Here is a 15,179-nt window from a genome sequence, read left to right on the forward strand (position 1 = left end):
TTGTTCAGTTTCCATGAATTTGCAGGTTTTCTGCTATTTGTGTTGTTGTTGAATTCCAATTTTAAAGCATGGTGGTCCAATAAGATACAGGGGATTATTCCAATTCTGTTGTATCTGTTGAGGTTTGTTATGCCACCTAGTATGTGGTCGATTTTAGAGAAGGTTCCATGTGGAGCAGAGGAAGGTATATTCTTTTGTCTTTGGATGGAATGTTCTGTAGATGTCTGTTAACCCCAGTTGAGACATAACTTCTGTTAGTTCTTTTGTTTCTTTGTTGAGTTTCTGATTTGTGGTCCTGTCTAGTGTTGAGAGTGGTGTATTGAAGTCTCCCACTATAAGTGTGTGAGGTTTTATATGAGCTTTGAGTTTTAGTAGTGTTTCTTTTACGAATGTGGGTGACTTTGTATTGGGGGCATAGATGTTCAGAAGTGAGACTTTGTGTTGATGGATTTCTCCTGCAATGAATATTAAATGGCCATCTTCATCTCTTTTGACTAATTTTGGTTTGAAGTCTAACTTGTTAGATATTAGGATAGCTACGCCTGCTTGCTTCTTATTTCCATTTGATTGGAAGATCTTTTCCCAACCCTTTACCCTGAGGTAATGTCTATCTTTGAAGCTTATATGTGTTTCTTGTATGCAGCAGAAGGATGCATTCTGTCTTTGTATCCATTCTGTTAGCCTGTGTCTTTTTATAGGTGAGTTAAGACCATTAATGTTGAGGGTGAGTAAGGACCATTGATTGTTGATGCTTGTTTGATTTAGGTTTGTTGTTGGCAGTGGCATTGTGAATATATTAGTTTCTGGTGTAGTTGGATTATCTGTTGCCTACATTTTTGTGGGCATAGTTACCTTCGTTGGGTTGGAGTTTTCCTTCCAATAATTTCTGTAGGGCCGGATTTGTAGATACGTATTGGGAAAATCTGGTTTTGTCATTAAATATCTTGTTTCCTCCATCTATAGTGATTGAGAGTTTTGCTGGATATAGTAGCCTAGGCTGGCATCTGTGTTCTCTTAATACTTTTAGAACATCAATCCAGGACCTTGTGGCCTTTAGGGTTTCCATGGAGAAGTCAGGTGTAATTTTGATAGGTCTGCCTTTATATGTTACCTGTCCTTTTTCCTTTGCTGCTCTTAATATTCTTTCTTTATTCTGTATGCTAGGTGTTTTGATTATTATATGTTGAGGGGTCTTTTTTCTTTGGTCCAGCCTATTTGGGGTTAAGTATGCTTCTTGTACTTTCATGGGCATGTCCTTCTTCAGATTGGGAAAGTTTTCCTCGATGATTTTGTTGAATATGTTTTTGGCACCTTTGAGCTGGGCTTCCTCACCTTCTTCTATGCCTATTATTCTTAGGTTTGGCCTTTTCATGGTGTCCCACATTTCTTGGATAATTTTTGTTAAGGATTTGTTGGATTTATGATTTTCTTTGGTTGATGAATCTATTTCTTCTAGTTTATCTTCTGCGCCTGAGATTCTCTCTTCCATCTCTTGATTTCTGTTGGTTATGCTTGTGTCTGTAGTTCCCGATTTTTTTTGCCCAGTTTTTCTATTTCCAGCATTCCTTCAGTTTGTGTTACCTTTATTTTCTCTATTTCAGTTTTCAAGTCTTGAACTGTTTCCTTTACCTGCTTAATTGTTTTTTCTTGGCTTTCTGTACTTTCCTTAAGGAATTTGTTCATTTCTTCCACCTTTTTTGTTTGTTTTTTCCTCCATTTCTTTAAGGGATTTTCTCACATCTTCTTTGAGGGCCTCTATCATTTTGATGATGGTAATTTTTAAGTCATACCCTTCTGCTTCCTCTGCTTTGTTGTTGTGTTGTTGTGTTCCGTTCTAGTTGGTGTAGATTCCCTAGATTCTGGTGGTTTCATGCTTGTCTTTCTGTTGTTAGGTGTTTTCTTGTATTGCCTTCTTCCCATAGCTTCTTCCAGTATGTGTTGGTAGGGTATCCCCCTCTCCCTATGGTACTTCCCCGGTGGGCTTGTGTGGGTCAGAGATTCAATATCTGTAGCTCTGTGTGGTTCAAGCTCTCTAGGAGGTCTCTTCGCAGACAGGGACCCAGGGATGGGGTTAAGGATGAGGATCCAGTAGAAGATGCCAGCAGGAACTTACAGTGGTCCGGCAGAGATAGGACTGGAGGTGGGGGTCAGAGACCAAGCAGGAAATTACGGGTGGTCCCGTGTGAATAGGCAAGTCTCCTTTGTTCAGAGTTGCTCAGAGAAGTCTCTGAAGTAGGGTGGACTGTTGGCTCCACCCTCTGTCCCAGTGCTCAACCAGAGCTGCAGGACCTTGGGCAGGGTAGGGCACAGGGTAGGGGGGGCAGGCTCGCTGTGGGGATGGGTGGGGGTGTATCAGAGCTCCAAGGTGCTTTCAATGGGGACAGGAGACAGTAGCAGCAGGATCCACAATAGCCATACTTTTATGAATTTTTCTTATTCTAATTTAGAGGCGGATTAGGGTGTATTGCAGCAGGATGGGGATTCAAGGCTAGAAAAAGGAGCCTTTGAAATTATTATCACTGGAATGACTATTCAAGTCAACAGAAAGCATACTTCTTGTGCAAGGACTATGGTATTTCACCTTCCTACTAGCACAATTTCTGAGACATATAGGCCTTTTTTTTTCTTTTCTTTTTCTTTTTCTTTTTTTTTTTTTTTTTTTTGTACATTGCGTTTTTAATCACTCATTTTTGTACAGTAGTGAGATTTTTTTCTCTTTTTTAGTAAAATGTGCTAGGATAGTAGTGTAAATTTAGTTAGTGACAAGTGAGGAGGAAATAGGCTTAGGGTAGCCAGCTGTGCTCCACATGACCCAAGGAGATTTTGAAGATGCTGAGATGCCATTATCATTCGAAGTGGCCCATTTGCATATAGTTTTAGTTACTCATGTTCCATTTTGCCAAATCAACAGGCTCTCAAATCCTTTGCAAGTAAAGTTTGGGGTTTTGATTTTTAATATCCAAAGTGTAGTTTAAAAATAGTGCCAATGTGATATATTGTTATGCCAGTGTCCTCCAATAGTCAAATTGGTACCATTTCCGTGGGCTTTCTATAGCACACGAGACATCAGCAAACTGGACTCAAACAGGGGCTCTCAGGACACTTTTGTGTCTAGGTTTGTTCTCCTGGAACAAAGCTGTTATCATTTGCTGTTTTAAACCTCCCAAATTTGGAGGTGTTTTATTCCTACAATGATGAAATTGCCTATTAACACCTTTTAAAGAATGTGCCTGGTCATTCTGAAATTTTATGCATTGCTTAAGAGTGGTATGGTTCAGTTTTCTTCCTGACTCAGTGCCCAGACAGGATGAATCTGTTTTCATTCATATCCAGGAAGAAAAAGAAAGGGTCTTCTGAGATACTTCATGGTAAAGGAAGTGAGTGCCCTTATCTGTGAACCAATCATATAGAATCAAGGACAGGGTAGAATGATTTATTTAAGTTTCTTAGTGTCCAGAGACTTGGACCAATATTACATAAGCCCGGTGGTTTAGAATGGAAGCATAGTAAGTTGCAATAATCAAGTATAACAACAATTTCAAAGTTACTGTATTGATAGTCATGAACCGAATTAGTCACTTATACATTTTCAAGTTTATCATTGGAATATAAAAGTTTCCCCAATCTATTCCCGTACTTTTTCTTGATGCACCTTAGTAGACAAAGCCTCCTGATTATGTATGAATATGTTACTGCATATCATACTTCTATCTTGTTATATAGAAATAAAAGAATAAAGTCTAATCCAATTCTGGAGCATATAGACATGATGTCACAATGATATCATGCTTTTGTCAGCACCATTTTGAAGTGATTGCAGAGCATTGTGTGTTTTCTTTTCTACAGAAGGACTATAAAAGAGACCTGGAGACAGAAATTAAAGGGAAAGGAATGCAGGTCAGCGCAGACACTCTAGATGTTCGGAGAGCTAAGAGGGCATCTGAGATAGCCAGCCAGGTAAGGACGATGTGAAAACAAAGTCTCATGTGAAGGTCCTGGAGGATCGTAAATGTCACTTTTCTGTGAAAACACGTAAATAGCAGCATGGTCCTGCAAGTTAAGCAAAGAGCTGAGATATTTTCTGTTCTTTTAGAAGCAATATAGGAAAGACTTAGAGAATGAAATTAAGGGGAAAGGAATGCAGGTGAATATGGATATCCCAGACATGCTTCGAGCCAAGAGGGCATCTGAAATCTACAGCCAGGTTGGTAGAGGAAGAAGATTCTTGTACTAATGTATGCTAATCCTGTCACTGTGAGTCCAGAGTCTTTTTGATTAACATCTTCCTGGAGACATTGCCTTCAAAGTTAGAGCACTTTTATTAAGATCTCCCTACCAAACTTGACTAACATTACTAACTAGAAGTCAGTGCTGCAAATCCAATTTAGGAGCCATTATGAAGTGCAAAAGTTGCAATGGGCCCCTGTTTTTGAAGTTGAGCACACTTTAATCTTATTTTTATTTCCAATTCTATTAAATACTTGACTTGAATAGTCTTTGTTCATGCAATAGAATCATAATTCTAAAAATCTTTTATTTCCATTTCACAAGGCTATTTTAAACAGCCTTTAATAAAACAAAGAAAAGGTTGGGTGTGAATAAGGGCAGTAATATTCTCAGAAGGATGAATATTACATGTTTTCTCTCTTACAAAGAACCTAGTTTTAAACACACACACACACACACACACACACACACACACACACACACACACACACGGGTGAGATCTGAAAGGAGGCTGTGTGTAGAGGAAGGCACTGATGAGAAAGGGGAAGAGGAACCCAATGGGTGATAATGTGAAATGAAAGACACACTCCTTTATTTAAAAAAAAGTAATTGTCAGAGAAAGATAATATCTCAAATGAAATGCATATAGAAGAACAAGTTGCTTATTAAAATCTGATTTGGATGAAAATATATGCATTACTTACTCATATCTTTGCTATAAAATTTACCCGAAAAGTCCATCCCAGTGGAAAAAGTAATAGAAGTAATATTGAAGCAAGGAGTTAACTTTGACTAATGAAATTTATGATAAAAATAGTTTTTACCCAAATTGGACACATTTGTTCAAATTCTTGTGAGTTGGTCCAGGGTGGGAGTATGGAGATGGTGGAGTAGAAATGTGGGAGTTACCTGTCTGCTCCCCAGTCATCTACCTAGGACTGTGCAGCAGTTGGAACAGTCCCAAGGTCATGGGTTCTGTCCCTCCTTCCTCATGATACACGAAGGTATTGAACTTGGGGACACTGGCTGTATATACATGAATTGAATGCAAATCTTAGGCAAGGACATGAAACAGGCAATGGACACATGAGTCAGTGAGGAAGGATATGAGGACAGCTGCATTTCAGCTTAGCAAGTGGCTCTGTGGCATATAGTTAATACACTTACTAGAGTGCCTGAATTGAGTCTCACTCCCATGCTTACTAATTTGTGCCTCACTTTCCCTATTTGATAGTGATACCTGTGTGTGTGGTTGATTAAATAAGTGAATGGATGTTCAGTACTGAAACAATGTCAATTACATCATAATGTTATGGGTTCTGATATGAGGGTTAAACCCAGGTTTTATTAAAGAAGCTCATTGTAGCTCATTTACTCAAGAGGAACTACAAAAATCATAGCATGTTTTCCTTAGCCACAGATCTTTAGCAAAAGCAGCAAATAAAGCTTGTAACAAGGTAGATGTAGGAAGTTGGGCCACTGCAGGAGTGCTTGAGATACTGGGGCGGAGACTGAGTTTGTTCGCACATAGAAGAGGAGGTCCCAAGTTTAGAAAAGACATAAAGTCAATCTCTCTGAAGTTTCTGAATGGTGTGGGGTGAGTATGATAGCCTGCACAGAAATGGGGTTGCTGTGACAGTCGGTGTGTTCACACTCTTGATTTTAGTGGTTGTGTCAACAGCTACTTTGAATCTTAAGTTGGGAGTTACAGCCATGTGGTATGGTAGAGTTGGAGGTGGCACCAGATCCCCTCTTCTGTTCACATGGAGATTTCAATTGTAATAATTTTGTATTTTTAGAAAAAGTATAAAGATGAAGCTGAGAAAATGCTTTCCAACTATTCCACTGTGGTAGATACTCCCGAAATTCAGAGAATCAAGATGACACAACAAAACATTAGCAATGTGAGTAGCTGCTGTGAGTAGAGCTTGGGGCCAGGCCTATTTCAGATTTTGGGATATCTGCATGTATATAGTAAGTTACAGTAGTAGGAATGTCATGAAGGTCTAAACATAAAAGTCATTTGTGCTTCATGTACCGTTTATTCGCATAGCCTAAGGTAATTCCATGTGTTATTCTTTTGCACTTGTGCTGTGACTGAAATGTAATACAGCCCCCTGGGGCTCTCAGAAAGTTTACATTTCAGATACTTTGGTTAGGGATGTCCGATTTGTATTTTTTCTTCCTTCAGGTTAGGTACATGTTCTACTAACGAAATATAGCCCAACAACACTCCTCCACTTCCAAATTGTTATAATTTTTAAAAGATGTCTTTTCTCTCATTCTACGATTTTTTTTCTTGTATTACTTGCATTTTTCATCACATGAATTTATTTCTTCAAAATAAGAAATAGTCTCATAAGTTCCAATTGTTTTGGAATTTCAAACCAAAATTTTTTACTATGCACAAATGACAGATGTTGAGTGGGTTTTAGCTCAGAAAAAGTCATAATCTTTCACACTAATTTTACTGTGAAGATGAAAGTAAATATATGAAGGGACTTTTCTCCTGATTGTCACTGAATTTGCATAGAAAACATTCCTAGTTTAAAACAGACTCATGAACTTCCCCTGTTTTCATTTTGAGTAACAGGACTTGCCTGTGTACTGTTAAGAAAGTAGGCCTCTGCTAACTGATAAAAGTATAAACTTGAATTTTGTGATGGAGTGATCAAATGGACCATATAGTCAAATATGGTAGAATCGGCCCAGTCATTTAGTACTTAAGTACATCAAAAAGGCAAATACCATTAAGTCTGAGGACCTCTGTCACACCCTCTGTTCCTACTTAATTGGCTGACCCACACTGTCACATCAGACAGACTGGTAAGTCTGGGATCTCCCTAAGAAGCACCAGGTCATGCCAAGAGATGGGTCAGAGAAAGGGCTGTTCCCAACTCCTGTGATCCTTGAAGTTCCTGATTTTTATCTCTTTCAGTCTCCTTGGTGCCCATTGGACTAGCCAGTGTTGGTGGTGAGGACCATTCTGTCCTCATGTGACTTTCTAGGGCCACTGTTTTTCTGTGGAGAACTTTCGTTTTGTTTTGCTTTGTGTTTGAAAGGGTAGGTGTTCGGGGTAGATGTCAGGGGTGGAGAAATTTGAATAACTCAGCAAAGGGGAGGGTGAGGAAAATACAAGAGTCAAGGCTGATGCTAGTGATAGAGTGTTTCTTTGGACACAGTGGGGGACTTCTGTATTTGGAAGACTAGCAGTTGTGTGAAACCTCCCTTGTTTTGGAGTTAAATGCTTACTACTGAGTGAATTTTTCTAATACATGTTTTGATTTCAAGCACACATATTCCATATACCTATCTTGTCTATATCTATATCTATCTATCTATCTATCTATCTATCTATCTATATATATATTTTTTTTTTGAGACAGGATTTTTCCATGTAGACTTGGTTGTCCTGCCAGATATTTATGTTCAAAGAAGAAAATTATAGATAGCCAATTTATATTCTTAGAGCAAATAATCTGCCCCCAGCTAAGGTACTCATCATGCCTTAGAACAAGTATTAACTGGACTAAGAGGTTATGAGACCAGAAAACAAAGTCAGCATTTATTATCATAATGGACTATTTCCTTGATTCATGTAATATTGCTACTCATAAACAAAACCAGTATTCACACTACTGTAAAAGCTGAGAAATAGTCTTGCTTTGTAAGAGGCAGATCTAGGGCTTGAATTCTAATAACCTTACAGCCCTTATTTTCCTTTCCCTGCTATGAAGGTATCTTACAAGGAAGGAATAGGGGCTGGTACAGCCCTAAGTAACACTCCAGAGATTGAACGAGTGAAGAAAACCCAGCACAACATAAGTTCAGTAAGTTCTCCACAGCACTAATTGTCCTTTTCCAGAAACAGGGCCACATGGGTGTTTTTGGTTCTTTCCTAAGCAGGTTGCTTTTCTTCTTTTATTCTTCTTTCCTGGAAGATGGTGTCATCAACCATCTAAGGTCTAACTTCCAGAATGAAAACTGCATTTTTTGCTCCCTTTCATCCTCAAGCTCCATTTCATCCCATTTAGAACAAAGAAAAAGAAGACATGGGTCACTTTAATAAAATCTAAGATTACATTTCATCTTTTGGAACAGAATTTTAACCGTGTTAAATTTTACAGAGAAAGAATACCTTGAATATTTTCCCATCTCTTGGAGAAAAGGAATTGTACCCCAGTGAAATGATCCAAGGGCTCACTGTTTATTTGGTAGCTGAAGTGGTATAGATTTGGTTTTTAATGTAGCACCAACTCATTGTCCTTTGTTAAATCACATTTCTGAGCCATTCCCAGACACAGCTCTGTACCCATATTTCTGTTTTCTTGCCTTGTTTCCCCTCTACTTTCTCAGTAAAGAAAAATACATATGTTGAGTATAAATTACAAGGCGATCTTACCCCCATGTGTTTTTGACTCTGGGGAATTGCAGGAGAGGTGTTTAATATTGTAGGAGATATTTCTACTTGTTACTACTTGGCATGAGCAATAGATAGTCCTTGTCCTTTCAAAAGCGTGCATTTCTTGCCATGGGTGTGAGAGATGATTCTTTTCTTAACATTTATCCCCCGAATCATCTCTTCCCCTCTAGTCTTGGAGACACAACCTTCCAGAACTTTCCTTTAAGCTATCCAAATAGAACTGATTTCATGACATGCATCAGGACTAGAGTTAGGTGGTATCTTGAGCACATGACTGGGTGGTGGTTACTGTTGCAAAAGGAATTCCAGGAGGGGAAAAGTGATGTGTACTTTAACACAAAATTATAAAATTTTTCAGAGCTCTAGTGTAGTCAGATCTTTGTACCACGAGGAAAGCCCTGTCCTGAGGCTAACAGCTTATAGAGAGGACCTGGAGGCCAAGACCTGGATTAGAGTGAATGACATTTTGTTCTGTTTAGTGGGAATCTGAATCAGATGCCACTCGAGTCTGGCAGAGAAGTTAGTTTGGAGAAGATAAGAAAAATGTTACATTCCTTCACTTTGCAATGACAATGTTTGGAATATACCCATCAATGTCATCAGCTACAAATGTTCTATAATGTGTATGAAATCTAGTCATTTCCCTCTAGGGAAATGTTTTTTTTTATTTAGAGCCTTGAAAAAACAAAAATGTTCAATTTTAATTGTGTTGGGCTTTTCACCCTAAGAAAATCACACACAACAGTGCAGTATGTCATCTTTTCTCCCCCAGTCCTTTCTAGCAAACAATAAATTCACAGTTCTGTGTCTCTGAGGTTGGGCCATAACCCTGTACTTAATATTCAAATGGAAACTTGGCCTTTCAAGATCAGCCGGATCTGTCAAACCAAGAGGTGATTCACTAACATTTCAACATCCCGACATTTTCCACCTCTGAGGACAAGCCTTTTTGCTATTAGCTAAGATCTGTTTTGCATTTCATTAGAGGAAACCTGTCTCAGTGATCTTTTTGTTTAACTATTTTGGGTCTGGGTTGATACTGGCCTCTTTACTTACTTAAATCCACAGATATTAAGACAGGTGATACCTGAGACTTTGAAGGACTAGTGCTTCATGCCAGCCTAGATCTCAGATTTAAGTATTACCAAGTGATTCCTCAAACCCATTTGGTGTAGATTTAAATCTTTGCTAAAAGTTCAGCATGCACTTCCCGTTCCTACACAGGAAGGTTCTCTTTGCTTAGCATCTACTCTTCTGTGAGTTTTAGTTTTATAATGCCACCTAAAAGGGAAGACCTTGCTAGTTTGTTTTCTTGTTCCATGTATTATCATTTTCCTGTTAATTTTCCTAAATCTACCTGAAGGGGAAATTAGTGGATGGAATGAATGTCAGGTTACAGGGCGTGTTAGAGACTTCTTTCCATGGTGTGACCAAACACCTGACAAGAAGTCACTTCAAGGGGGAAAGATCATTTTGACTCCTGGTTTGAGGGACTACAGTCTACCATGGTGGGGAACATTTGACTGTGGGCTACTGAATGGCAAGGGAATGTGGTGCCTGCATATATTACAATGCTTTACCAGGAAACCAGAACCAGGGTGCCTATAATTCTAGTCTGCAATCCCCAGCTGGACCAGTTACTGCCCATGTGTAAAGGCTTCCCAGATGCCCAGGACAATGCCACTAGCTGGCCACATTTCTTCTTCTTCTTTTCCTTCTTCTTTTTTCTTGTTCCATTTGATTACCTGTGTACTACTCCTAGTCAGGTATCAATACTTGCATGACTCAGGATAATTCAATTTGATTTTTACCTTTAAATACATGTTAAATTCCAATTAACACATTAATAAATAGAACTGTTTCTCAGATAGAAGATAATACATCATTATATTAAGATAATTTCCAAGACATTTTACATATGTGCTTAATTATAAAGCTTTTGCTTATAAGCAATGTTCGTTTATATTAACCAAAGGATGCATACAGTGATGGATAGATATGAATTTATTTGTACTTCAGGATAAAGAACCCAAAAAGCATGAGGAAATAAGGAACTGTTTCCTACTAAAGGGAATATAATATTGAAACAAAAAATTCAATTATATAACAGCGACAATAGAACAATTCTTAATTATTTTAAGCTTTGGGTAGAATAAACTATTTTAAAATTAATTATTCAGGTGAAATACAAGGAAGGAATTAAACATGCAACAAGCATTTCAGATCCTCCTGAGCTAAAGAGAGCTAAAGAAAACCAGAAGAGCAGCAATGTGATAACATTTCCTTAAGTGTGTGTGTGTGTGTGATAACATTTCCTTAAGTGTGTGTGTGTGTGTGTGTGTGTGTTTCTGTTATTGAAATACCACACATGCTGGGAGCTCAGTGCCTGCATAGGTGAAATCTAGTCACAATGAACACCACTGTGTGGGGTCATTCCTTGGAAGTAGAGATAACATTCCTTACCGCTTTGTATCCTTCATTGTGCGCTTCTTGGGCATTTTTACTGAAAATCTGCTCTGTTTATGTTCTAGGGGGAATTCAGCAAGTGAGACAGACTACAAGGGGCTGTGGGTAGTCTTAAGGCCTCTAGGAGAAACGGCATAATTTACTATTATGCATTGTCTTGCATACTGTCATGGTGATTTGTATTTGTTGACTAGTTAGTAAGTTTTTGACTATCTGACAAGTACTATCTTCTTTTAGCCATAATTGCAAGAATGAAATCAGGTGGTTTTTGTGAGGAAGAGTCTACCTGATAGGGAAAATTATTCAAGGGGGGAAGGACTTAAGTGTTGAGTTCTTCCGGGTAAAGCATGTCAGGAATTGATGGTGGGGCAGGAATTGCAATACCAAGTAGAAGACTGTAGTATGGAGAGCCCTTATAGTGCAGCTCATGGATCATTCAAGAGTATCTTAACAGCCCCAGTATTGCTCAGTCTTTGATTTAGTGATTAAGTCGTTTTACTCAACAACTACTTCTCTTCCTCCAAAAAAAGGGTTGTTAGTCTTCTATTTATGATAGAAACAATACTCTGTAGTTGGTTGTTTTGACTCTTTTGGCTGTTTGGGGGTGTGCCACCAAGCTCCCAAATAAATAAATGGAGTCTTATTCTGTCTTATGAATGCCCAGCCTTAGATTGGCTTATTTCTAGCCAGCTCTTCTTAATTTAAATGATCCCATCTACTTTTTGCTTCTAGGCTTTTATCTTTCTCTATTCTATAGGCCTCTCTTCTTATTCTATGGCTTGTTGTGTGGCTGGGTTGCTGGACCCTGGTATTCTTTTTCCTTCTCTTCTTTTCACCTCTTGATCTTATCTGTTCCTCTCCTATTAATTCTCTCTGCCTGCCAGCCCTGCCTGTTCTCTTTCTCCTGCCTCGCTATTGGTCATTCAGCTTTGTATTAGACAAATCAGGTGTTTTAGATAGGGAAAACAACATAGCTTCACAGAGTTAAACAAAAGCAACATAAAAGGATGCAACACATCTTTGCATCATTAAACAAATGTTCCCCAGAATAAACAAATGTAACACATCTTAAACTAATATTCCACAACAATACTTTTGTAATGTTATTTGACAAAATAAGTGTGTAATAGCATAGATGTTATAGAGTTTACATGGTGTGTCATGCATGCCAGTGGCAGAATCCAGGTTTTTTAGTTAACATTGAAGTGGTAGAGAGGAACACGGACCCTAGAGTACCAATAGATTTTATTCTAGCTCTCTTTATTTGTTATATATAGGTAGCATAGACTGCTACCTATAGACTTTCTTTTCCTATAAAGCAGAGATTAAAGTATTAAAGAGATATTACCTTTAAAGCACATGTCAAATTGATGAATAGGAGATTCAGGACAAGAGTCTCCTATTGAATTGATGTCTGGATTTTCATTCTCTAGCAGTTGTAGTTTTCTCCCTGTCAGCAAATGCGGCTCCACAAATCTTTAGTTCAAGCTCTAACATGAATGATATTTCCACCAATAAGATCACATGAAATATTGCTCATTTTAACTCTATCATTCCCATACTGAGAACTTGCCTAAACTTTTACATGCAACAGTAAAAAGAATGTTACCCTTTGGGAGAAGGGACATTGGAAAAAATCCATCTCTTCCCATTTATTTTTCAGGCTTCTCAAATTTTTCTTCATTTTCATGTTCTTTCATAAGAGCTTGCATTTCAAGAGCAAGGTCTGTGTAGGCCCTAAGGCTGAATTTAAACTCTGAAAATGTCGCTGTATAGCTCCTTGCAAAAAGGATTTTCTCTTGTAACACTACCTCAGCTGTCAGAACTCTCTGCAGAAATGCCATACTTTTGCTTTGTGTTTGATACTCCTTTATTTCTTGAGATGTTGTGGAATTATTGGCACAGTTGACTGTGAAGTCATCTCCCTCTTCTGCCCTCAGCTAAGAAATGAGTCTCCTGTAGTATTAGGTCCAATGTCAGGTCCTCCAACACTGGAACTTGGTAAGGAGGGAAACAAGGTTCCTGTGAGTAACATTAATAGAGACAGTGTGCCCCAGGACTTTTGTCACCATAGTCCTCAATGCTTCGAATGATGCCAAGGGTCTACTTTACATTTAATGTGATGTTATTAAATGATGATAACAATAAATAATTTTAAACATAAGATGGCAGTTTAGTAAACATTAATGTCAAGAATTGGTGAAATCACAGAAGGGAATTATTACTGATAAGATCAAATAATTAGTCACCAATAAATTATGTAGCATGAAAATTAGCAATGAAAGGAATAATGGAGAACATTTGACAAGAAAAGCTTGGGGACTAGGGTCTCAAAAATATAACATCTGGAAGAAGTAGATACAAAGCCCTGCCCCTACCCAAGAAGCCATTTCCAATTGATATTTACTAAAAAAGAGAAAATCAATTTTGTCTAATGGCGTATCAAGCACATTCTAGGCCAGACTCTGTGACCACAAGTCTGACCAAAATGACAGATTCCATGTTTGTTGTTGTTTTTGTTTGCTTGTTTGTTTTGTTGTGCATTTGTTTTATTTTGTTTTGGTATTTTTAGTTTTACTGCTTTTTTGTTTCTTTCTTTTTTTTTTGAGGGAAAATGGCATGAAGTTGTATAGGTAGGGAGGTGGGGAATATTTGAGAGGCATTAGAGGAGGGGAAGAATATGATCAAAATCCATTATATGAAAACATTTTTAAGTAATTTAAAATGGATTTTGGTATCATGGGGGAAAAGATGAAATATTAATGATCTGTGGCATGTGACATTTCCTTTAATATGTTCCAGTGGTACACATTTATTTCCCATGGTTCCAAACTGTCTTATGCTTTGTTCTCCAGCTCCAGTATAAAGACCAAAACTATAAGGCCACACCAGTAACCATGACCCCAGAGATAGAGAGGGTGAGGAGGAACCAGGAGCAGCTGAGTGCGGCAAGTCATTCTGTTTTTCTTTTATTCTTTATCTAATGAGATGTATTTTTCTTTTTAAAAAGGGAGTCTGTGAATCAGTAGGGCCTCTATACATTTGGGCAAGCTTTTACACATTCACACACTGAAGGGTATGAAGTATGACCCTTGTGAATCAAGAAGTTTTCATCATGCTTTCTTACTCAAGAGGTCTTCATTAAGCATCCCAGGCTTTGTCTTGGTCACTGGGACACAGGGACCCGTAAGAGCCATATCTTTCCCATGTGAAACTCTTAGTTTGCTGTTACATCTCTAAAAATGCATCTTTTTAAGAAGCTGGGAAGTAGAGAGGTTAATGGTTTGGAGGGGAAAACAATATTAGAGATAAGGCAAGAGAAGTAACATTCTATGATGCAGTGCCAAGGCAATGCACCTTATAAATGAAATGGAAGACATCAACCAGTCATTTAATAATCCATTGTAATAAAGTAGTCCTAGTTAACAACTGAGAGGGACCTTTGTCTAAGCTAGCTCCCTTTTTAATATTATATATGAATCTCTGAGCTCAGCATTCTCCATTTCTTTGACTGGTGAATATGGACAACTGAATTTCAAGGAGTCAGAGACCATGCCAAGATTCCATGGCAAGTAAGGGCAGATCTGGGGCTTGAACTCAGGTCTCTCCTGGAATTTAGAAATCCCTTTAGGGTAACCCCAAGTAGTTACCTTTTACCGTTTGTCAACTCCCACCCATCTTTATTTATTTTTTTAACTTTCCTCAATATCAAGAATAGCCTCTTTCTTGCAAAATTGCCATTTTTGAAAGACTTTAAAATGTAAGAATATGTTCTCTCAGGTAGAGGTCAATGTAGTGTGTTTTTAATACCCCTGAAGGTGGATGAAGAAGTCAGGTGTATTTTAATGGTGCAAACTCAGGGGCCAGCAGTAGACTAAAGCACTTTCCCAGCCTGCCATTGGGGCCTTCATTCTGGTTTATTGTTGTGGCATAATTTTCATGTTTCTTTTTAAGGGTCTCCCATCCTCTCCTTTGCTTTTCTTTGTAGAGTTTGTAGTTAGCTTTGACATGAAACAGACAGCTTTTAACCATCATCATCACTTCTTGATCAGTTGAGTTTGGT

At 38.2% G+C, this 15,179-nt stretch overlaps 1 protein-coding gene across 1 annotated transcript in view; it reads left to right on the forward strand.

The window, feature by feature from the left end:
• Nebl (nebulette) overlaps positions 1-15,179 on the forward strand; it is a 117,856-nt gene that overhangs the window by 68,045 nt on the left and 34,632 nt on the right. Inside the window, exons 15-19 of the mRNA XM_051205639.1 lie at positions 3,847-3,957; positions 4,094-4,204; positions 6,027-6,131; positions 7,965-8,057; positions 13,972-14,064. Of these exons, the coding sequence (XP_051061596.1) occupies positions 3,847-3,957; positions 4,094-4,204; positions 6,027-6,131; positions 7,965-8,057; positions 13,972-14,064 (513 nt within the window). The remainder of the gene's footprint in view (positions 1-3,846; positions 3,958-4,093; positions 4,205-6,026; positions 6,132-7,964; positions 8,058-13,971; positions 14,065-15,179) is intronic.

Source organism: Phodopus roborovskii, unplaced genomic scaffold (genome assembly GCF_943737965.1).
Source record: "Phodopus roborovskii unplaced genomic scaffold, PHOROB, whole genome shotgun sequence".
Taxonomy (NCBI): Eukaryota; Metazoa; Chordata; class Mammalia; order Rodentia; family Cricetidae; genus Phodopus; species Phodopus roborovskii.